Below are 26,436 nucleotides of genomic sequence, written 5' to 3'. Positions count from 1 at the left end.
TATAGATCACAAGGGGGGAAAAATTATATTAAATATGTGTATATATCTCCACACACTTTCTATGTATGTAAAACTTACTATGTAAAACAGAAATGTCAAAATAGTCATGGTCAGCATGGTTGCAATATTTCAAGAATAGTATTACCAGCATTTTGAATTTTAACCCTTCATTAAATAATTAAGTTAACCTGCTTGTTGAGACATTTAGCACTGAGACTGCAAAGAAAACAAAGCACTACTGTAAATAAAAAGGAAATAATTTAGTTAACACTCGTACTCTAAGAGGCTGAATGTTTTCACAGGTTTGGAGTCAGAAGTACCACAACTTAAGAGTTTTTTTTCTTCTTGTGCCGTGTTCAATAAAATAATGAGTTTAACTCTTTGGATAACAGTTCAATCTGCTTCAGTCCAACCACAATGTCTCTGTAGGCCACACTAAAGAATGCACTACATTTTCAAATGTCTCTGCACGTGGGTCATCTGTAGCTCCTCACATCTCCTGAACTTCACACAGGTTTTAATGCCGAGTCTCGCATCAGGTAAATTAGGAGTTCATACGTGGCGAGGACGATGGCTGTGTTGGGGATCTGCCTAATTAGCTGTGGAACGAGTCCTCGATAAAAAGCAGCATAGCCTTCCTCTGCCGCTATCATCCTCAGTGTTTGAAAGAAATACTTGTACTTGCTGCCCTCCTCACGCAGCCTTGTCCGGACGACCTCTGTGGAAACACAGAGAGATTAAACCATCAGCAGCCAAAGTCAATTCAAGGGTGCCCCCTGAAGACAAGCACTTTAAGACAGCATTTACCGTGGGGGTAGGCTATACACGATGCACAGCCCTTTGAAAAAGCAGCTGCAATCATCAAACCCAAGAAGTCTGATGCCCCTTTCCCTTTCCCACTGTTTGGAGACGTAAACTGGCTCTTTTCGACGTGTTTCTTCAGTGTCTCATAGATAACGAAACAAATTATGGTCTCAGAAATGCCAGCGTAAGATGCCGTCAGGCCTCGATAGAATCCCCGGATCCCTTCTGTTTTGTAAACATAGTGGGCACACTGCAGGGCGTTCATCCTCTTCTCCCCTCTGGCTCTGAAATGTTAAATAATAGAGTCCAATTAGTGTGACAAAAGAATAAATAAAAACACGTAGCCACAGGTATGAAATTCACTTCATAAGTAAGTACAGTAAGTATGAGATATTTCCATCTACACCCAGCGGTAGGTCGCCACGTACATGGCACTACGACAGCGACTAGCTACTATAGCACCCAAGTGAATTAACGTATGGGAGTATTTTAATTAGCAGAGACAACTTAGCTGTAAAGAGGGCAGGAATAAATTTTGGTGTACTTATGTTCTTGTACATTTCACCTTAGATAAGCAAAATTATATTCTAAACATGTTTCCCCCCTCAAATGTTTTCTCCTGTAATCAGACTTAACGAGTAAAATCTGTTCAGCTGTGTCAAGTCTGACTCGACCGTTGTTGTGAGCTAATCTTTAATGTCTTAAAAGCTGAAGGTGCTTGAGCCTCACAGTCAGTATGACATCATGGCGCTTTCACTTCTACGTTTCACTGCTTGAGACACACTCGTGTCTGCTACAAATGAGCACACAACCAGAGTCTTGCATTTTTGTAACCTGTTGGGAGAAAATGGGTTTTGAGACACTATTTGGACTGAGACTCCTGATATTTATTGGTAAATTTATGACTTAATCCTAATAAATTTAGACATTTTCTCAGAATATTAACACCCTTTCCCAGGTAGCTTTTATTTATTTTTCCAGCCTGTCATTATCCAAACACCCAAATCCAAGCGCATGCTTATACGTTACCGTCACTGCTATCACTTAATGAATTCTGTAGAAACATTAGTGTAACAAAATGAATTGCACAGTTTTGGACACCAGAATTTGCTGTGGATTTTAGCACTGTCTGCCCAGATTTACGCAAACTGGTGGTGAAGACTTGACATCCAGGTTGTTCTCTTGGTTTGCAGTACAACCAAGAACAAAGCAGAGTTTGGAATGTTTTTAAATTGTCTTAGATGGAAAATGTCATTTGTATAACGATCCGGCACAATCCACTCCATGGCTACCAGATACAAATACAGTGACCACCTTGTTGTGCTCAGTCCCACTTGGTTAATACTGACTTAAGTGTTGGAGGCATTTTTGACCACAAACCTCAGTATCTGACACTTGGCAACCTGTATTACCTGGCTGAAAAGGTGCATTTATCTGAACTCTGTCAGGGCACTGATTGTAATTACTAATAACAAATGATCAATTAACTCTTTAATTCTAAAATAGAGGAAACAAAGTAGTTTTCATCACTTCGGCACAGTCAAAATAAAATATTTTAAAGTAAAATAGATAATATCAGTTCACTGTTTCTTTAGATATCATCTTACAAACACGCACGCACGGTAACTGCTAATATTTTCTTTAGTGGGCTGAATGATCATGCACTGAATATTATGTGTTCAACGTGTATTCTGTGCTTAAACAGACGGGGAGAATGGACATTTTCTGAACCTCACACTGCACGACTGCACTGTACTTTGATGTGTAAATATAGACTCTTCTTCTGCAAGCAGGTGTGTGCGTCAGCACCATGTATTTATGGAGCAAGGTCACACGCTCAGCCACATACACACACACAGTAAAAACCAAGGCACCATAAAGACACGCTCTGCTCATCATCTGCTCAAAAGGTCACATCAGATGAAGTTGCCTTCACAAATGCAAGAACCCCAAAATAGGTCAGGCCATTTAATACAAAGCTAAAAAAGAAGCCTTCATTTCTGTGTAAGGTTAAGGAAACCTAACTATACTCTAATCAGTATAGGTCTAATCAGGAGGATACACACTTTTTCTCCAGCTGCATCCTGGTCTTGACCATCCAAATGGGGTTCATCAGCGTGTTTGTAACAAAAGCTAAGGAGGAAAGAAAAAAAATAAAAGCAGAAATCAGTATGACTGTCCATTTGAATACAAGTACAAAACAACAGCATAAATGCCTGTATCATGTACAGACTGAAACAGCTAAACATAACTGAAAGGCTTCACAAATTAATGCAAGGCAGTGTTGTGCATTTCATTATAAAAGTGTTCATTTTCTGTTCTACACTTGCATTTAGGATTCACCAACTACTTACCTGCAGTACCAGCTGAGCACATGTGCACCTTTCCACTATTAGGAACAAAGACTCCATTGAGCACCTCTTTAGACTTAGAGTACGCAGCAAAGTAAACAGCTCTAAAAACAGAGACAACATTTTGGTCATGATGTGACAAAATGAGCAGCCAACAGACTGACAATGCATTAATAACAACTGTTCTCCATTCCAGCTCTCTCTGTCGAGCTTCTGGAACAGGCAGTCAATGCACCAGAATGGCCTGAATAAGCATGGGTTACTGCAGAGCTGCTGTAAACATGAGCCAGATCAAGCTGGGCTGAAGAAACACTGAGCTGTGACTACTTATTAACCATGGGGAATATTCACCTCTTTCAGTTAACAGTCTCAAAGTCTAACTGATTTCTGTGGCTCATGTATGATGATTAAATTGGTAGTTAGACTGTTTAACTTCAGCGATATCAGCATTGAGGAAGGACAGAACATTAACGGTAAAACACAACAAAGACTAAACTGAGTAGCACCTTATAATCACAGGTGCGAAGCAGCAACATCAGTTCCATTTGCACATTGAATGTTTACAAGATGCAGATAAATGACCTTGGCCGTCATGATCACAGTACATGATGTCTTACTGGACAAATGACTTCAACAGAACAATTATCCACCGTACCAGCACAATTAACAGCTACAGTATTGCTGTCAAGCTATACTGAAATATGTGCGTGTATACGCATGTACATATATGCAGAAACGTCAGACTGCCTAGTACAGTAGTGTTCAGAATAATAGTAGTGCTATGTGACTAAAAAGATTAATCCAAGTTTTGAGTATATTTCTTATTGTTACATGGGAAGCAAGGTACCAGTAGATTCCCACAAATCCAACAACACCAAGCATTCATGATATGCACACTCTTAAGGCTATGAAATTGGGCTATTAGTTAAAAAAAAAAGTAGAAAAGGGGGTGCTCACAGTAATAGTAGCATCTGCTGTTGACGCTACAAACTCAAAACTATTATGTTCAATCTGCTTTTTTAGCAATCCTCTGAATCACTACACTACTATTTTATTGTATAACCACAGTTTTTCATGATTTCTTCACATCTGCGAGGCATTAATTTTGCTGGTTTGGAACCAAGATTTTGCTCGTTTACTAGTGTGCTTGGGGTCATTGTCTTGTTGAGACACCCATTTCAAGGGCATGTCCTCTTCAGCATAAGGCAACATGACCTCTTCAAGTATTCTGACATATCCAAACTGATCCATAATACCTGGTATGCGATATATAGGCCCAACACCATTGTAGGAGAAACATGCCCATATCATGATGCTTGCACCACCATGCTTCACTGTCTTCACTGTGAACTGTGGCTTGAATTCAGAGTTTGGGGGTCGTCTCACAAACGGTCTGCGGCCCTTGGACCCCAAAAGGACAATTTTACTCATCAGTCCACAAAATATTCCTCCATTTCTCTTTAGGCTAGTTGATGTGTTTTTGGCAAATTGTAACCTCTTCTGCATGTCTTTTATTTAACAGAGGGACTTTGCGGGGGATTCTTGCAAATAAATTAGCTTCACACAGGCGTCTTCTAACTGTCACAGCACTTACAGGTAACCCCAGACTGTCTATGATCATCCTGGAGCTGATCAATGGGTGAGCCTTTGCCATTCTGGTTATTCTTCTATCCATTCTGATGGTTGTTTTCTGTTTTCTTCCACGTGTCTCGGTTTTTTGACCATTATAAAGCAATGGAGATCATTGGAGATGAACAGCCTATACTTTTTTGCACCTGCGTATAAGTTTTCCCCTCTTCAATCAACTTTTTAATCAAACTACGCTGTTCTTCTGAACAATGTCTTGAACATCCCATTTTCCCCAGGCTTTCAAAGAGAAAAGCATGTTCAACAGGTGCTGGCTTCATCCTTAAATAGGGGACACCTGATTCACACCTGTTTGTTCCACAAAATTGACGAACTCACTGACTGAATGCCACACTACTATTATTTTGAACACCCCCTTTTCTACTTTTTTTTACTAATAGCCCAATTTCATAGCCTTAAGAGTGTGCATATCATGAATGCCTGGTCTTGTTGGATTTGTGAGAATCTACTGGTACCTTGTTAAGATGCACTTATTTTCCCTTTTGTATGGTGAGCATACTGGCATGGTATGTTACTATGCTTTTTACTCTTTTAATTTAGTTTATTAGGAAACAGAGCGTGTGAGGCCTCAACTTTATCTAAATCTATTCTGGGTCTTTTAGTGAAGCTTGGGGCTAGTGGCGCTAAGCTTCACTAAAAGATCACCTAATTATTTCTTCTGTTTTTCTTGCTGCTTAATGCTGACAAATTACACTGTTGTCTTTCTGATGCTTGATTCTGCTTTTTTCTTTTCACTCTGTGGTGTGGCTCCATCCAGAGATGGGGTGTGGTATCTGTTCCAGAAACCGTGTATATATGTGTATAACCATGTATATCTCTAATTGAATGTCACTATAAGGGCACAAAATGAGAGTAAACTGCTTCTTTTAGCCACTGAACAACCATATGTGAGATGAATGTACGACTCAATGAAACGTTTGAAAACCCGGTGTATCATTTATATATTTACAACACAAACACCGCTGCTTTAGCCATCAGAAGCTAAGAGCTAATTAATGGTTTTGTTACAAACGCAAACTGCTTCTTTAAGCCACTAAACAGATGATCAGGTGAGGTGAATGTACAGTGTGAGATAAAATAAACACAAGTAATTTTCTTCTTGTTAAAAGAGCTGTCCTTGTACTTTCAAATATGGTTTCTTCCAGTTAGGAAAAAAAAAAAAAAAAAAGAAGTCCACCTTCATTGAAAAGCGTGGTTTTTCAGTTAAAAAAAAAAGATACGCTATGCTATTTCATAGAACAAAGAAAATATTTTCTTTATTTTGTGATATTATTCTGGTGATTCCCGTTATTCAACTTCCATTTCCTGAAGATAGGCATTTTGGGACAGATTTAGCGCCACACCCCTCCCCCTCTCCTGCCAGCTGAAGGCAGGGACCGACAGACCGCTTTGCAGGTGATTTTCTTCCTGAAGATGGGCACAGGGCCCTTTATATAGATCTTCTGAGCTACGGACTTGGCAGGATCCTGTTTTTTGATCAGAGGACAGACCATTTTGAGTCTCTTTCCAGAGCGGAGTCAGCTGTTTGGGATATTTCCTCTTTCTCATTTAATAATTAACGGTGGATTATCACACTGACTTTCTGAGCCCAGCGCTGATCTCTGTTGGGTTACTTTTCTATGTGGAACACTTCCACAAGTGACAGAGCAAATCAACGCAATCTTAAAGTATGTTCAGTTTAAAATCAGCTCATACCGCATTTAGGTTTCCTTTTCACATTGTTACTCTGCTGTGGAAATGAACGTCCGTTCATTTGCAGTGCAACAGCGGACACACACAGACATGAGCATCTGTTCCTGTGCAGGCACAGTTCTTTGTGTCATTAGACAGCACTCCTTGCTGTTTGATAAAGACATTTACCGTAATTTCCGGACTATAGAGCACATCTAAATATTAGCCGCATTCACAAATTTTAAAAAGAAAAACGAAATTATACATAAATAAGCTGCACTTGTCTACAAGCCGTGGGTTTCCACGTTGTAACATGAAATATTTACACAGAAAGATGTTAGACAAAGATTTTTTTTAACTTTTAATTAAATACGTACCGCAATCACTTTTTTTCCCCTGAAGATGACACGTAAACACTGACATGCATATCATCCAGTTCGCACATGGTGTCTCTGCTCCACACGGAGGACTGAGTAATTTTAACTTTTTCTTTTTCTAACTTTCATCGTGTGTAGCCAGGACTGCATCGATCAGATGGAGTCTGTGGTAAATAAAGCATTAATGAGGCACTGTGACTTTTTTGACTTGTTGCGCCAAGACAGAGAACTGGTTTGGAAGGGTGGGGGAGAAGGTGCTAACAGATCTGATGGCCCAACTCTGGTGCAAAGTGCCAGAGAGGGACTTTTCTTCACTAAAACGAACAGGTAAGACCTTATATTTACACTGTGTGTGAATTCACACCGCAGCTTTCAGGAAATCAGTTGACATGTCAACAATTTTTTTTTGTTGTTTTTTTTTTAATACATTTTTGGGCTCTTTAATTTCTGTTATCGACAATAAGCAGGGAATCACAATAAGATTAATCAGCTGTTGAGGCTTTATCATCCATTTAATTAAATAAATCAGTTGACACAGTAAGTGTAGCTCCATGTGTGGAAGAAATAAAGAGCACACTGTAATATTCTCTCTCAGCGAGGATACACAGCAGAGCTGTTCGAGTGAGGAAACATGACGTCGTGCTTTCAGAGCGCCAAACTTTGCTCAAACGCAGCATATTTGTGTGTAAATGGGGAAAACAGTTCTTCTCAGTGCTGAACTCTGTGGAAATGCGACGTCATTTGTCTATTCGTGCCCCAACTACATGAGAGACTGATGTATGTGCCAACAGCCAAAATACTCAAATAAAGTGGTCCCCCTCATTAGCAGCCCCTCTCACAAGTTCCACTACAGGAAGAAACTCTTGTGCCAGCACCTCTCAAATGTGGCCAGCGGCCCACTCAAAACGATGAAAATCCCCTCAACAACGGCCATTCAGCGAAAACTCCCAACCAGGGTTTCCCACGGAAGTCGCGTCCAAACTCTCCCGCAAATGTGAGCTCACGAGATTACTCCAGTAAACAAAAGACCAAAGAAAAATGGCTCCCATTGGCAAAACTCCCATATGACAGAAAAGAAATGTTTTAGCGTTACAGTAGAAGGAAAGGTGAAAACAAAAGAACAAAGAAAAATGGCTCATGTTGGCAAAACTCCTGCACTGTGGAAAAGAAAAGCTTTAACGTGAGAAGAAAAGGTGAAAGTCATTTGTTTGAATGATAAAGGAGAAGGTTCCCAAAAGTTAGTTGTTGATTTCAGTGTTGGTAAAACGCAGATCAACAACATTCATACAAATGCTGAAGATCCACTATGGGAAGAAACGCTTGTGCCATGTGCTGATGGTAATGGATGAAGTTTCCAAGGCAACAGATGTTTCCAGGCAAGTTAAAGATTTTATGTGCTTCACTGTTTTGTGGACTGATCCTGTTTGTATTTTATTTTTCTGACAATTCTTGCACCGAGATGTTTTGGACTGAGACGTTTTTCTCCAACTGTAGTCAATAAATCTGTGATGTTCTTCCCCATACTTCATGCTTGTAGCAATATAGTATGTTATCGAGTACACACTCTGGATTTTGTCTCCCCCTCAACAAAGACCACAGCTCTGATGTGGGCACTTTTACTTTGCAGTACAGATGGCCTTAATAGAGGGGAACCACTGTACCTAACAAATCATTTTGCTCTGTGTCAGAGTGTGACTCGCCCTTTAGAAAACATAAGTCTATGTTGGCAAGCATATTTTCTCAGTATGATTGCCAAACAGTTACAATATTTTTGGCATTTGGGGGGGGGGGATTTGGGATGCAACATATATGGGCTCTCAGTCATGTTAAGTGTGCAAGAAAGAGACAAAAATTCCTTTGATCATGTCAAATGTAGACACAAAATTCACTGTACCTTGAAGGGGCCACACCAACAAGGTTTGGTCCTAGGCCTCGAAATAATGATCTCGGCCCCTCATTCTGTAGAATTGATCTGTAATGAGAGCAAACAATCATCAATTAAACAGAAAATCATGCTTTTTATTTTCTTAAACTGTGTCCTTGTGTTTTACAGCAAAGGTTTGTGCAGGATGAGCACAAATAACCATCTCAAGTGCTATACTACCCAGTCAAGTTCAGCTACACTGGATTTGCATAGGTTTATACAGTAAACCCAGCCATCCAGGAACATCATGAAAATTACCGGCCCATTTCTATTTCGTAAGTCTTTAACGTACACCTTAAAAAGCCACAGTAATTAACTCCTGTAACAGACTCCACTTTATGAAAATGTAAGACAAGCTATCACTAACACCAGTCCAGCCCAGTTTAGTTTGTGGCGTCTGGACTCAGTGTAATGTAACACTGACACAGCACTCTTTACTAATACGCTCCGTGGGTCTGCCTCTCGCTTTACTGCCTCACAAGATCATGTTCAGTCACAACATAATCCTTCATGTGTCCACTCAGTGTCAAGTCATAACTCCCTCATTCCACAGGACACAGTTCTACTACGATCACTCATGACCCAAAAAACAGTGCAAATAAATGGGAAGAAGCAGCTTGATCTGGCTTCAGGACTCTCTGCAAAAATTTAGAGCATGATGGCGCTTGGGTGGGGAGGGGGGCATTCCCACACCCCACGGGGAGGAGAAACACTAGCACTTTGCCTTTTTCAAATAGCAATGGAAACCATTCCCTGCAACTTCAGACACAAAATCATCTAAACAGAGATTCCACTTGGTTGGCCACAAATTGAAATAAATAAATAAAATCAACATATGTAAGTACTGATCTTATTTATTTTATTGTCTTTGTATCATGTGTGCTTTTTACTTATGTATTTTTTTAAAATACACACTAAAATTAATTTTGAGCCATTTTCTTGAAGAGTCTTTATTGACAGTGAGATGTTCTTCCATCTCAGCACTGCTGAGCATCCACCCTTGCCCTGGAAGTTCTGATGGTTCTCCATTTTATGGATGGTGGGGACTACCAGAGAGAGAACAAAAGTGACAAGAGTCCTCTGATGCACAGGTTTTTTGTACCATTTGCACTTCGTCATGATTCCCATGATTTGTGAATCGGGGTGAAATTTTTGAAGTTTGAAAATTGGACAGTTTTCAAAACTGGTGCTGATGATGGTCATAACTACTACGTATACCATGTTTGTTCAAGACTGACAAAGATGGATCAAGAAGTTACTATGATGCTTCAAAATGTGCCCTAATTTGCTATTCAGGATGAAACGGGACGAGCAACACTTTGTGGGATAGCTCCATAAAGGTGCCCTGACACTTGCACGACTTTGATCCGCGCACTTGCATGCACATCATCGTGGCGATCCCACGCGCTGTGTTCCCAGCTGGACGCCGTGCTTCGTTCCACTGGCTGCCACACGTTGTGTGATGGACGCTGCGTATATAAAACAATTATTTTGTAGAGGATTAATCATTTTCTGTCCAAGTTAGCTGTTGAAAACGCCTCTAATCGCTTCCAGAATCACAGGAGTGCTCCAGCTGCTGCTTTTCTCGCGTGCATGATGAAGGAGGTGGAGAAAGCATTTGGAACCGTCTAAAAAGGTAATTATTTGTCATGCTTATATTGTAATGGCTTGGTAAAACAGTTGCATGTTCTTTCCTTCATGTGTAGCTGTAAAAGTATGTTTGTGATACATTTAACATCTCGTTATAATCGTTCAGACGAGCTGCGCTCTGATGTGGTGCACTGACGTAATCACTCGCACTGTTCACTTCTTTACTTGACTTGAGCTGCACGTAGTGTTGGCAAGTAGACCGCGCAACGATCACTACTACTTCACGTTTGTTACACGACATTTATGTGTGAAAGATTTTTTTTGAACACTTCAAAATTCTTTGCGCAATTGCACGCGCAGGCACCCCTCTAAAGTTCAGTCTACACCCATTAACAACACGTTTACTCTTCTGCATGACACAGTGCGTGCATCAAAGTCTTTCAAGTGTCAACGGGCCTTAAGAAAAACATGAATGAGTGTTAAAGTGGAGTCAGATGCTCTAAAGTGTGATTGACACCACACAGTTCATCTCAGGAGCATCCATCCCTTCTCTACAGAACACCTATCACACCAGGGACATCAGAAGAGCCTGAAACAACACACACACAACACAGCCAATTCACACATCTGCCATCAGGCAGACACTACAGGAGTGTGAAGTCTCGGACAAAAAGACCGCCTCACAAGCTTCTTTCTACAGGTCATAAAGCTTGTGACTGTTCAGACACTGAGCATAGCATTTGATGTGGTGGCCTACTGGGCACCAATTTCACCTTCATTTAAAGGTTGGCACATACATTCCCAAAGCAGATCACCAATAATCGACTTTAATTTTTCATCTTTCCAGAGCACTCTTATTTTATTTATTTGTTTGTTTTTTTCAGCCACACTGCACATGCAGTCAACAAGTTTTGACAGATCCTCCCATGGGGGTGTCTGCCCAAACTTGTTGACCAGCATTGTGTACACACACAAAACTGCTTTTTCCTGAAGCCATAATTATACTATTCAAAGAGTCACTCGTCATTTGCACAAATTAGTGGTTGTACGCTACCTTAAAACTGAGCATTATGACTTCATTGCACATACCTTAGCAACTTTATCAGCCATTTCTCAAAGTCTCAATATGCAACAGGATACTCCAAAATGAACAGCAGCCTTCATCAACGCAATCAAATAGTCATAATGCCTTCCATGTGATCAGTACAAGGATGGTCCATATCTTAAGACAGGTATATCAAAGAACACCAAATTTACATTCATGTGGCCAGCAGAATTGCTACAAATAGCATATGATACGGGCTGTGTTTGTGTCGTTGTCATGGAGACGAAAAATCATCTTGCAAATAAGCTACGCCAGAATCTCTTGGAGAAACTGCACAAGTTTATCAGATTTTGGCAGTGTGACAACCAAGAGTCAGAGAGAAAGCTAAGGCTAACAGCTCTGTTTGTGATCTTAACGGGACAGCTGTGATGTGGACACTGTACTTGCAGCATCTGTCAGCCATTCATGTTAGTGACATCATCAACTGTGGATGGACAAATGAAAGAATGAAGTAACACCAACTTGACAATGGTTATCAGATGTTTACTGACAGTCATGTGGAAATTGTACGAGGTCTATTAGAAAAGTATCCGACCTTATTATTTTTTCAAAAACCATATAGATTTGAATCACGTGTGATTACATCAGACATGCTTGAACCCTCGTGGGCATGCGAGAGTTTTTTCACGCCTGTCGGTTACGTCATTCGCCTGTGGGCAGTCTTTGAGTGAGGAGTCGTCCACCCGCTCGTCGATTTTTTTCATTGTTTAGGAATGGCTCAGAGACTGTTGCTTTGTTTGATAAAAATTTTTTCAAAACTGTAAGGCACAACTGAGTGGACACCATTCAATAAATTCAGCTGGTTTTCGGTAAAAATTTTAACGGCTGATGAGAGATTTTGGTCAGGTAGTGTCGCCGTAAGGACGGTCCACGGCGCCTGACGGCGATCTGCGCTTCGAGGCAGCAGCGTCTCGCCGTTTCAAGTTGAAAACTTCCACATTTCAGGCTCTGTTGACGCAGTAAGTCGTCAGAGAACAGAGAACTTTCAGAAGAAGTCGGCATGAGGAGTTTATTCGGACATTCCATTGTTAACCGTCATTTTGTAATGAAAGAACGTGCGGGCAGAGTCGCATGTCGGGCTGGACCCGACCGCGGGGGGTCGCGGCAGGAAAAACACCTCCGTTGGAAATCTTAACGGGCAAGTTGGAACATGCCCAAGCTGTTAAACAATTTCTCAGTTACTCACTTGTTGAAAGCCATTAAAAGCCGCCTGAATTCTACAAATGGTTTTCAACACGGAGGTGTTTTTCCTGTCGCGGCGCACACAGATTTGCCGAGTCGTCACGGAAACGACTCGGCGAATTTGCGCGTACGTCTTTCATTAAAATAATGTCCTTAAACAGTGGAATGTCCGCATAAATTCCTCATGCCGGCCTCTTCTGAATCTTCTCTGTTCTCTCACGATGTCCTGGGTGAATTAAGCCTTAAATTAGGATGTTATCAGCTCGAAACAGGCCGACGACAGCGCCTGGAAGCGCTGCAGGACGTCCCGCTCCGTGGGAAGTCCTTACACCGACAGAAACACCCCACAATCTCTCATCAGCCGTTAAACTTTTCACAGAAAACCAGCTTAATTTCTCGAATAGTGTCCACTCGGATATTCCTCACAGGTCCAGAAAAAATTTTGATAAAGCAACGCGCGCCGTCTCGAGCAGCGTGTGAAACAAAGGAATTCAGCCGAGAGGGCGGGACCACATCTCACTCAAGGCCTGCCCACAGGGAAATGACGTCACCGACGCGTGAAAAAACTCACGCATGCGCACGAGGGTTCAAGCATGATTGGTGTAATCGCATGTCATTCAAATCCATATAGTTAAAAAAAATAAATAAAAGGGTCGGTTTATTATCTAAGAGACCTCGTAGAATTTGGAAGTATCAAAAGTAGATATGACTGTTTACATATGGAGCCGTGTGAAACCGAAGCAGCGCAGACAGCAGAACCATATTCTACATGGCTGATGTGTGCTAACACAGGAGGAGGAAAATCAGTGAGATCCAGGTGTCTTTTATGTTATGTATTTATTCCTATTTTATTTGTGCTTATCCAATCTTAGACATTTTTTTTTTCTTCCTGAATACACTGTGTTACAAAGGAGGTATAAATATGTTGACTTGCAGAAGACAAGAATCTGAACTTAAAGCTATATAACATTTGTATACAAAAAGCAACCCAGACTGACTGTGTGTACTGGCATAGGTCCAAGCATGAGGTGAACTGTAACAGGCCGCAGGCGGAGCTTCAAGCAGCTAAAAGTCAGTACCTGATGTGATGTCATGATTCTGGATCTAAATGACAATAGATGTCTTGCATTTTTAACCCCCTACCACCCGCCTCATTTTGGCTTGTTAGTATCTCACAGATAAAAAGTGAAATGTCCCATTGATGGGATATACAGGCTTAGAAGTTAAGATGCACTCTGGCCTATTTTCTTTTCCATCAGCTATATCAGGCATCCCATAAAGGAAAACTCTGAAGGAATTATTTATAATCTGGTACAGAATTATCCCCCCCCCCAAAAAAACAGTGCTGGCTGGACAAAGATATGCCATTTAAGTGGAGATTATCATATTCTCTGACCACTGTCACCAATAATTTTCTCTCATTCTGAAACGTTCCCATGCTGCAGCCAGGAAAAAAAAAAAAGCAGCCAAGCTTCCATGATGAAGCCAAGTTCCACGCAGTGCTCCGTCATTGACTAGCGATGAAGATTACAGAAAAATGGCATTAATCAGTCAGCCACTATCAAACAGGCCAAAACACAAAGATATGCTGAGGACAATTTTGAACAGGTTGTGAAGTAATAACATGTAGGTCACTCCAACTCACCAACAAAAAAAAAAAAAAAAAACATCCACCCATGCCTCTCTGTCCAGCATCAGGTTCTTGATCCCAGTGTGTCTGACTTTAGCATCTTTCTTCTGAATACCCATATATGTGGCACCTACGGGTTTACCACCAGACAAAAGGCTGCATTTCCAGGTCAGGGTACCTGGGGTTGTGCCTTGCTAGCATTGCATTTTTACCCGAGGCCAACATATGGCCATCGGGTATTGCGAAGACCTGGTGTCCGTCCATCTGTCTACAGCATAAGTCCAGTTCTCTTACTGCCATAGTCTTCAAATTCACAGTGAACATTCTTTGGGCACAGACCTTGGACAAGTTCGAAGATGGCTAACCTTGATGTATTTTAAGAGGTTTAAAAAGTTGCAATCTGTTATCTGATCCGTTTTGTGCTTGAATGATGCGGGTGACAGCCAATTAAGATTAGAGCTGCACTGTGATGTCAGTTGCTGGTCTCTCCAAAACCACTTAATTCTGTGTGTTTATATACATGTTTCTCATATATTATGTAAAAGATAGCGAGAAGTAAGAACTTCTAAAACTGAAAACACTGTTTTTGGAACCTATTAATGCCTCTGAACTTATTTATAAAGACATTTTACAGAGGTTAGCGTGGTGACGTCACTTCCTAATTTAGTGACTTGCTAACTGCTTCATTTCTGGTACATTATGTAAAAGCAAGCAAAAAATAAACACTTCTAAAACTGAAAACGCTGTTCTTGTAACCTGATAACACCTCTGGTGTCATTTACAAGACATTTTGTGGACATTAGCTTACATGCTAACTTTTGCTAACTCAAAGCTAACTTTCTACAGAGTTAAATTTGCCTTAATATTAATATGTGCAAATGTACAGAGGGTGATCTACAAATATTAACTGATTTGCACAACATGAACAAATGATCATTTGATTTGAACATGTACAAATTGTACCTAAGATAACAGGATCGTAATAATTAACTAAACTGCAAATTATAAATAACACAATGCTCATACGAGGGTATTTTAGCATGGTGTTATGTTTGATTTTTTGGAACTTGTTAGACACTCTTTGAAGATCCCTGTGTAGGTCTATGTTACAGAGTCTTTCCCAGTAACTGTCCATCATATGCAAAATTTTGAAATAAATGCTACAAAATGCTGCTGTGAAAAACCCAAAGGTCAACATTTAATAATTACGTGCAAGCTGTGATGCAAACAACACAACACACAACTGCAACATCCATCTGTAACACCCATCTGTATATTTGTTTGCAAAAAATTAACACACCAAGTACAGTCCACACAGCATGCTGCTACAGCAACACTGCACTAAACACCAAGTTTAATAATCTCACCGTAGAACCTGTAGTACCCCAGGTGTAACTGTTCCTGGTCTGATAACTCCTGTGCCATTCAGGGTGCCCAGCTGAACTTGGAGGACTGGGCGGAGAGTGAGGCCAGAGGACTGCAGTCGTGTCTTCAATACTTCCAGTGGGCAGGTGACAATGGCTCCCACTGTTCCACTACACCTGAAAAAGTTGGGGGAGAGCAGCATAAATAAGTAATAATAATAATAATAATCACAAGGATTATGGGCCTTCTGATACAAAACCATATTCACACTTTAGAATCTTACGTCAACAAAGTATACACTACCCTACTGGTCATGAACTGCATATTCTGTTTCTCATAACAATGGGTGGCCTGCATAGAGCAGTGTATTGCTTGATGAGATTTATTTTAGGCAATAAAAGTATATATACAAACATTTATCTTGCTGTTGCTGAGGACAACACACAAAAAAAAGCTTCCAATATAGGTGCTTATTTACACCATGGTCCTCATATCCAGGCAAGAGAAACACTGGAAGAATTCAAAGGGCAAGTCCCTTCAGCAGCTCCCTTGTTTTCACTCTGGGTGGCCACAGCAGATTTGCATGTTGAATTGGCACAAGTTTTACACCAAATGCCCTTCCTGACACAACTATGTAGAATGGGCACTGGGAAACCTCCGTAATCAAAACAAGCACACCAACTGTTTGGCCACCACAGCAAGAACTCAACAGTAATATTAATCTTACTAAAATCTAACTAGTCATTGACGAGATGTGCAAACTTACAGCTGACAAAAATAGGACTGCATCAAATGATTTTTTTAATAATTAATTAATATGTAATAATTTTTACTGATTAATGTATTAGGTTAAGCAAAGAGCTATTACTCAATTACCAATAAATTTACACCAATTAAAATATAAAAACTTGTAATTTATATTTCAATATTCAATTTTCTTCACTATGAAACAAAAAATTAAAGTATGCACTAGTTAAGTTCTTTTGACTTCTCTCTTTTTCACTTGGAGTCACCACAGAAAATCCAATATGGATCTGTATGTTGATTTGGTGCACATTTTACACTAAATGCATTCTGATGCAACTCTACATTATGTGGAGAATGTGACATGAATGGCAGACAGTCTTGAAGTGGAAACCTTTCAATGTGTAAACAAGCACATTAACTTCTTGGCCACCACGCTGCCCATTAATGAAAATATATAAAAATAAATAAAACCTTAAAGTTGCACATTACTGTCATAATGGATTTGAGGGTTGCCTTTTCAGGTCAGAATTCCCAGGGATTTTATAGATATTATATATACATACACACAGTGAGGGAAATAAATATTTGATCAACTGTCAATTTTGCAGGTTTTTCCACCTACAAAGAATGGAGAGGTCTGTAATTTTATCATAGGTACACTTCAACTGTGAGAGACAGAATCTAAAAAAAAATAATAAAAATAAAAATAATAATAACACTATTATTTTTAAATAATTAATTTGCATTTTATTGCATGAAATAAGTATATGATCCCCTACCAACCAGCAAGAATTCTGGCCCTCACAGACCTGTCAGTTTTTCTTTAAGAAGCCCTCATACAGGTAAAGCAGAGGTCTCAAACTGGTTCCAGAAAGGCCGAGAGGGTGCAGGCTTTCTGTGCAACCACCCACTCCAGCGGGTGATTTCACTGATTAACAGTTAATCAGTGAAATCACCCGCTGGAGTGGGTGGTTGCACAGAAAGCCTGCACTGCCCTTTCTGGAACCGGTTTGAGACCTCTGCGGTAAAGAGTGCTCATCAAGCACTCTTTACCTGTATTGTATGTGTGTAGATTTTATATATACACACACACACATATACACACACACACACACACACACACACACATACATATATATACATATATATATATAGGCCATTTTCAGAGACTATGAATAACAACAAAAACATTATTTTCACTCATTATTAATGGTTGCGTGAAGCCACTATTTATCAAACAACTGTTTATGCTTTTTAAAATCGTAACAACAGAAACTAACCAAACATCCCTGATCAAAAGTTTACATACCCTGGTTATGTTGGCCTAATAACATGCACACAAGTTGACACAAACAGGTTTGAATGGCTACACAAGGTAACCATCCTCACCTGTGACCTGTTTCTTTGTAATCAGTGTGTGTGTGTGTGTATAAAAAGTCAGTGAGTTTCTGGGCTCCTGACAGACCCTTGCATCTTTCATCCAGTGCTGCACTGACATTTCTGGTTTCCAAGTCATAGGGAAAACAAAAGTACTGGCAAAGACAGGTAACTGAATTATATAAAACAGGAAAGGGATATAAGAAGATATGCAAGGGACTGAGAATGTCAACCTGCAGTTTTCAAACTCTAATAAGTGGAGAATGAAGGATTCTCCTGGAGTCAAACCAGGTAGACCAACAAAACCCTCAACAACTGACAGGAAATTGTTAGGGATACAAAGAAAAACCCACAAATAACTTCAGGTGAAATACAGGACTCGGGTGTGTGTGTGTGGCTGTTTCAAGATGCACCTGTGATAGGCTTCTGCCGTGCCCTGATGTCTTGTTGTCTATACTTCACGAGGATTGTTTACATTGTGCCCTGAACCAGAGCTGTGATGAAACTGACCTCTTGCGTGAGTCATGGACCACGAGATGGTGGGAGATTCACAACTGTGAAACATCGAATTGTAACTGTAAAACACAGAGGTGGAGCACTGATGTTTTGGGGATGTGTGAGCTACAAAAGCACAGGAAACTTGATCAAAATTGATGGCAGGATGAATGCAGCATGTTATCAGAAAGTACCAGAGAAAAATTTGCACTCATCACCCCGGAATCTGCACATGTGATGTACTTGGACGTCCCAACATGACAACAACCCAAAACACAAGGCCAAGTTGACCTGTCATTGGATACAGCAAAATAAAGTGCAGGTTCTGGAGTAGCCATCTCAGTGTCCTGACCTCAATATCATTGAGTCATTCTGTGGAGATCTCAAACAAGCAGTTCATCCAAGGCAGCCAAGAAATTTACAGGAACTGGAGGCTTTTTACCATCAGAGAACATAAAGAGCCACGCATACCACAAAGGACTCCAAGCTGTGATTGATGTTAAAGGGAGCAAGACAACTGTATTAAGAACTAGGGTATGCAAACTTTTAAATCAGGGTCATTTGGGTAGTTTCTGTCGTCATTAGGATTTTAGACTAAACACAATTGTTTGAATGGCTTCACACAACCAGTAACCATGAGTGGAAACAAAAGGTTTTTGTGTTATACATATTCTCTGTAAATGGCCAAAAAATAAATAAATAAATAAATAATAATTCTGCCAGAGTAGGTAAACGTTTGAGCACAACTGTGTGTGTACATATACAGGGTGAACACCACAAAACAGCCCTTGGTTTCAAATATTTATAATACCAGAAGTCACATAAATAATTTTACAATTTTGGTATCAACAGTTGCAGGAACTCATCATGTTTTTTTTCCTCTTTTGCAGATTCTTCTTCAAAACTGTAAAATTATTCATGTGACTTTTGATATAAATATTTGAAACCAAGTAGTGTTTTTGTGTTCGCCCTGTGTGTGTGTGAGTTGGAATGGCATGTGAGTCCAGAATGTTTTTAGAACCTTAGGCTTCAACAATTTTTTAGAAGAGGAACTCAACCCTTTTATTTCCAGTTAATTATGTCATTTTTAATTGTAATTTACTGCCTTACTGTGAGTATAAATTGTTTATGTTGTTGTTATCATATATACACTATTATTATTTTATCATTACTTCTATTTTGTCATTTGAATTTTAAATGGACCACAATGGAAATAAGTGTCTTGTGCTACCCATGTATTTTTAATGTATTTACAATTATATGCACTTACACTCACGCTTTTAACAAAGATGATTTACTGCCCCCTGCTGGAAAGGCGCGCGAGTCCAAAATGTAATTAGCAACGTTTGCAAATATTCACAGCTTCTCCAAAACAATTAGTCCTATCAGTGATCTGGTTTGGCACCATTCATTCTTGAGCCGAAATACACATGCTAAACAGCAAGTGTCAGCTGTGCCCTGTTTATCTGTTTGCTGATCGAATTTGCATGCACGCACAGCTGCTGTAAGCAGGTGCTTTGAATTTGATAGACAGTACCTTAAGACATTAAAACCACTACACATTTTACTCATGGTATCAACATGAAAGTTAAGAGCATGGTAAGAGCAACACTGAGTTACAAAGACACAATAAATCAATAACACTAACAACACTGAACTAACATCAATCACAATAACATTTAAAACCTCAAATCCCCTAACACCCATGTTGCATTGCAGCACAGCATTTACTATTGGTTACATAAAATTGCTAATTTCTCCAAAAATATTTGTCCTATCAACTTCCCGTTTTCGCAGCATTCATCCTTGACCCAAAATACATAAGTGTGCCAAAGGGCAAATGTCAGCTCTCCCTGGTTTTTGTGACATCGAAGCCAAACTCACACACACAGAGGCCACATGGCTATTATAATATAGATAAATAAACCTGAATGAAATTTTTTTTTTTCACAGCCAAATCATAAGCCGTTCACATCTACCTTTTTAATAGGAACCCTTTTGCACCTGCATCCTAGTGTTTAATGTGAAACAAGGTGGAGACAGCTAAGAAAACAGCAAATTATTCTCCTGATTAACAAGATGATATTTCTCTCTAGTGATGGTACTAACAACACTGGTGCGTCAGCACTGTGCCGAGCACACAAGAGTGAAACCCTGTATTGGTACATGTATCGCTTTAAGAAAAAAATCATGTGACTGATACAGGAAGCGTGTCGTTCGGATGCGCCGCGCCAAATTGCATTTATAAGGAAACAAACTGTATCGACATGTTGTGGATTTGTTGGATGGAGTTTTGCTGTTGGAGTTGGATTTTTGGATTTTGAGTTGGAAGTTTGATTTTTTGACGCCAAATAAGGTAAATCTTTTTCTCCTTTGGGCATTGTTTACTGTTATTTTTTCAATTAAATATGTTTGTACTCCTTTCTGGTAAGAGGTTTGAATTGTTTTCAGATAAATTAACGTTTTATTTTATTGTAGATGAAGTGTCGGCTCTGCTCCACAGAGCTATCTTACATCAATAAGAGCACTTCATCAATGCTGAGGCATTATAGAGCTCGGCATGGCAATGCGGAATTGGCAGATACTCGTGTGAGTACCCCAGGTAAATTTTAACTCTGCATTTTATTACAGACAAATTTTCTATATTCTACATACCAACTCAGTTTAGCATTTACACAAACAAGGTTTTAAGCAAAGTTTAAACTCTTCTCATGAACAGCTTAACTCGACACACAAATTGAGCACATGAAATTATGCAATGATGAGATCATATTTTAAATAAAGGACTGGCGATTGAATATTTCACAGGCTGATGTTGGGTTTGCAGCATGTTAGCTTTTCCATCTTATTTTCATTTTATTTACCTGCAATGATTTTATAACTACTGCAGGGGTCACTACTGAGTGACCAACACAGTGTCAATACAGTGCCGACACAGTTTTGTGTAGTGCGTCAATACACTCCTTGAGGTATCATCATCCCATCACCATTTCTCTAAGTAACCATTTCCACTCTTTTCTAATGCAGCCATATTATAGAAAGGCTTCAACTTGAACACATTTTAAGGGGATGAAATGGGGGTGATTTCTTTTTTGGTGAAAGTGGGCTGCTCAAGACCCCCCAGAAAATGCTGTGATTTTGATATCCAGGGGTGCATTCTGGAGGGGATTTTGATAACTATTTTCTCCCCCCCCCACCCCACCCCAAACACACACAATTTGCACTGCTTCACGTGTGTTGTATTTGTATTTTCTTTTGCACATTTTCACCTTTTCTCTGTCTTTAACCAAAACTGATCACAGCCTATGTACATGTTTATTTGATGAGGTTACTCAACACAAGAGCCATAATCATTTTATTTTTGGCTTCCCTCATCAAAACCTGATTTTAAAGCTAGAACCCCAAGCAGACCCAGTAATGCTCAACCTTAGACATTACATAAAAAATGCTATTGCTTCACATGCCACTTTAGTTATGGAGAAAAATTAAATTAAACTTATTTTTACAACCCCAATTCCAAAGAAGTTGGGATGTTGTGTAAAATGTAAATAAAAACAGAATCCAATGATTTGCAAATCCTCTTCAACCTATATTCAATTGAATACACCACAAAGACAAGATATTTAATGTTCAAACTGATAAACTTTTTGTTTTTGTGCTTTTGCTCATTTTGAAATGGATGCCTGCAACACGTTTCAAAAACGTTGGTACAGTGGTATGTTTACCACTGTGTTACATCACCTTTCCTTCTAACAACACTCAATAAGCGTTTGGGAACTGAGGACACAAATTGTGAGTGTCATGATTGGGTATAAAAGGAGCATCCCCCAAAAGTCTCAGCCGTTCACAAGCAAAGATGGGGTGAGGTTCACCACTGTGTGAACAACTGCATAAAAAAAAAAATAAAATAAAATAGTCCAACAGTTTAAGAACAATGTTTCTTAACGTTCAATTGTAAGGAATTTAGGAATTTGATCATCTGCAGTCCATAATATAATCAAAAGATTCAGATAATCTGGAAAACTTTCTACACGTAAGCGGCAAGGCTGAAAACCAACATTGAATGCCCGTGCCCTTCGATCCCTCAGGTGGCACTGCATTAAAAACTGATATCATTGTGTAAAGGATCTTACCGCGTGGGCTCAGGAACACTTCAGAAAACCACTGTCAGTTAACACAGTTCGTCACTACATCTACAAGTGCAAGTTAAAACTCTACCATGCAAAGCGAAAGCCACACAACAACATCCAGAAATGCCACTGCCTTCTCTGGGTCCGAGCTCATTTGAAATGGACAGATGCAAAGTGGAAAAGTGTGCTGTGGTCTGATGAGTCCACATTTCAAATTGTTCTGGAAATCATGGACGGTGTGTCCTCCAGACAAAAGAGGAAAAAGACCATCCAGATTGTTACGAGCGCTAAGTTCAAAAGCTAGCATCTGTGATGGTATGGGGGTGTGTTAGTGCCCATGGCATGGGCAACTTACACATCTGTGATGCATCATCACTGCTGAAAGGTACATCCAGGTTTTGGGCGAACACATGCTGCCATCCAAGCAGCGTCTTTTTCAGGTACGTCCCTGTTTATTTCAGCAAGACAATGCCAAGCAACATTCTGCACGTGTTACAACAGCGTGGCTTCGTAGTAAAAGAGTGCAGATACTAGACTGGCCTGCCTGCAGTCCGGACCTGCCGCCCATTGAAAATGTGTGGCGCATTATGAAGCACAAAATATGACCCTGAACTGTTGAACAAGAATGGGAAAGAATTCCACCTACAAAGCTTCAACAATTAATGTCCTCAGTTCCCAAATGCTTATTGAGTGTTGTTAGAAGGAAAGGTGATGTAACACAGTGGTAAACATACCAGAGTCCCAGCTTTTTTGAAATGTGTTGCAGGCATTAATTTCAAAATGAGTAAAATATTTGCACAAAAACAATAAAGTTTATCAGTTTGAACATTAAATATCTTGTCTTTGTGGTGTATTCAACTGAATATAGGTTGAAGAGGATTTGCAAATCATTGGATTCTGTTTTCATTTACATTTTACAAAACGTCCCAACTTCATTGGAATTGGGGTTGTATATGGCTCAATTAAAATTTATCCAGAACTATAGTAAAATTCAGACCCAGATTAATATTGAGTTAAACATTTTAGTTGTTAAAATTATTATTATAACACCAATGGGCAGGGGTGGTGGCCAAGTAGTTTGTGCACTTGGTTTCAGTGCAGAAGGTTCTCGGTTCAACACCCCCCCCATGCCACATTTCTCCACATAATGTGGAGTTGCATCAGGAAGGGCATCCGGTGTAAAACCTGTGCCAATTCAACAGTGTTCATTTCACTGTCTGTCAGCCATCGTCATGTTTTTGCTTTTCCTAAAATGTATGTCACACACCGAGAAATGCCGAGTAAAAAGACATTTTCCAGAAATGCACCTCCTGACTCGGGGAGGAAAGCTGGACCTTTTGTTTTTCTATTTTTTTATTTTATTTTTTGACAATATAGAGGGGTGTCAAAATCTAAATCACAAGGATAAGGTGAGATATTCACACTTTGAAGTGAATGCCCCCAGCCTGGTGATACTTTTCAAACTGAAAATTATGCAGTGGAAATGTGTTAAAAAAAAAAAAAAGTCTAGAATCTCCCACATTTTAAACTGTCTTTCTGTACATTCTTTTTTCTTTCAAATAAGTTTATTGCACATTTGTAACATATATTGTGTCAATGAAACAAACATTTTAGATTAATTTAAATCATCAACAATTAAGCACAGAATCAGACCAGAAACAGTACTAAAACATTTTAATTTTTGTTTTAGGGCTTCAGCACACAAGGTCGGATAGGACCCTGAGTGGAAGCGTTGCGTGGGGTGATAATTCCCAACAGCACCGCTATACCCTGCCAAGCAAATTATGTTTGTGCCCCTCAGAAAAACTATTCCTGTTCAAAAGAAGATTCTGACTTGTGTTGGACATTGGAATGACCTCACACTGTCATTCCTGCTTCTGTCCAGCTGGAGGCAGTGTTAGTAGTACTTTTGTCTGCCTACGGTGGTGTTTTGCCCAAAAAGTTCTCAGAGACCACCCCACGTGGACTAGTGCTCCTGATTGGATTAGGTGGTGGGTTTGCACCATTGATAAAATGGGTGGGCGTTTTTTTCTCTGGGTCTTCTGCCCAGAGGCGGCGCTGAATAAGGAAATGAGAATTTTCTTTTGTGGCTTTCTGCAAATATGCTCACCAAATAAGTCCAAAAAAATAACTGCAAAAATTATGAATCGTAATTCACGTTATAGTAGGCCTATCAACAGAATTTAAGAACTGGTATAGAGCTTGAAGTACGCAACGGTTTGTGAACCAGCTCCTCCTGCTCTGTGGTAAGCGCAAAATGAGTTCCTTCTCATGATAAAGCATTATTATAAACCAACAAATGAGTTCCTTCTCATGATAAAGCATTATTATAAACCAACAAATGAGTTCCTTCTCATGATAAAGCATTATTATAAACCAACAAATGAGTTCCTTCTCAGTTAAAGGCCGCCAAGTTCGTCATAAACTTTTTTGAGCAGCGATCAGGCGGTGAACTTTGTCGTATACTTTTCCTGCAGCTTTTTGATGGTTCATTATGGGCTTCTAAAAGTTCTGGTGTAAATTCAGCACAAGTGGACAAGCAGTGCAGCTTGGCTGTGACCGAAAGCACGCGTCATGTCAGGTGCATTTGACGTGCAGCTGCTGAAGTAATCCATGTCATGACTGCTGTTATGGTGACAACCTGTAGCATTACTTAACTGACTAACAAGCTGTCACCATGGCAGACATAACGAGCTAAATATTAAATAAATCCTTATTCCACATTTCTGTACAGTACACATTTATTTTATGTGCATTTGTCTTTTAGTTTTTTCCACTGTCATGTGCCTGACAGCACCTGCATGAAAACACCTCGCGTGCAACGTTTTAATATACAAGTACATATATTAAGTTATTGTGGACTAATCTTCAGCTTTGCCCTCATTTTCCACGATTTGTATAATGGAGAGGACAAAGTGAGTTTTGTGAACTCGACAAGTCATACGACTTTTCCTCAGTCCCTGCAATAGTTTTTAAAAATGTTTCTATTTTTCATGGCTGTCTGTTTTTTAGCCATAGAAAGTCTAGTGAAAGGATTATTATCCATTGATGTCATTTTATTTTCTTTTTGCTGATTGCTTGAATGACAGAGAAATACAAACTAACACAAGGTAGATCCAAACTGAAGATTATGGAAAATGAATCAACCTGGACAATTATAAAGTTTCCAAATCACCTAACCTACATGTCTCTAGACCGTCCTAGAGGATTATGCACCATCCTCCCCATTTCAGAGAGTTGAACATAGTGACTACACATTTTAACGGAACAAAAACTTCCAAGTGTCAATGTCAAAAGTCTGCAGGGTCCACTTTCTTCCGTAATCACTGCCAGCCTGGTTCACGTGACCGAATAACTTCACTTAGCTTTCAAAATTACAGGTCATTTTTGTAAACACTGTGTAACGTTGGGAAATACAAAACGTTCGGTCACACCGTGTTATATGTTACTAACGTATGTTGGACAGTCACGTTCCGCCACTGACGTCAAAATGCCGGTAGCTCATTGTCCACGACAACGTTTGCCGTCGTTCACACAGACAACCACAAATAAGAACCTTTTTCAGTTTCCCCATTCAATTTAAACTTAAGATCATGTCAATGAAATAAAGGTCATTAACGTTAGATCAAATTCCACGCACTGCTACAATGATCTAGCTTAGCTTAGCTTAGCTATACGTTAGCAACTTGGCTAGGCGACATAAAATTTGTCACAAAAAATAAATAAGTAAATGAAAACAAACCTCCAAACTTTGATAATGTATTTATAACTGAAGTAAAATTCACACAGTCTGCTTAAATCAGCAATTCTTATGTCAAAAATCCATTTGCCAAGAGAAAGCAACACTCGTGACTTACCCTCCGGCAAAAAGATGTAGCATAGTGTCTTTCTGTGCCATTTCTTTCCTTCAAAAAGCCAGCATACTTATGGTAACAAAACGGTTGAATGAAGCAGGCAATAAAATAAAGGCTTTGAGCCCAGTGAGTGCAGCTAAAAACCGGGTAACTACGACCTCCTTGAACGCCACAGGGTGACCTGAGG

At 39.7% G+C, this 26,436-nt stretch overlaps 1 protein-coding gene across 1 annotated transcript; it reads right to left on the bottom strand.

The window, feature by feature from the left end:
* slc25a33 (solute carrier family 25 member 33) lies at nt 1-26,436 on the bottom strand. The gene is made up of 7 exons (XM_034172216.1): nt 26,253-26,436; nt 15,649-15,822; nt 8,745-8,822; nt 3,159-3,259; nt 2,871-2,937; nt 808-1,088; nt 1-718 (listed from the first exon to the last, which is right to left on the bottom strand). Exons 1-7 carry the CDS (start codon nt 26,291-26,293, stop codon nt 507-509), a joined length of 954 nt encoding a protein of 317 aa, XP_034028107.1. The 5' UTR covers nt 26,294-26,436; the 3' UTR covers nt 1-506.

Source organism: Thalassophryne amazonica, chromosome 6, assembly GCF_902500255.1.
Source record: "Thalassophryne amazonica chromosome 6, fThaAma1.1, whole genome shotgun sequence".
Lineage (NCBI taxonomy): Eukaryota > Metazoa > Chordata > Actinopteri > Batrachoidiformes > Batrachoididae > Thalassophryne > Thalassophryne amazonica.
Note: the sequence above shows the minus strand (reverse complement) of the source record. Positions and strands in the feature narration are given on the sequence as shown.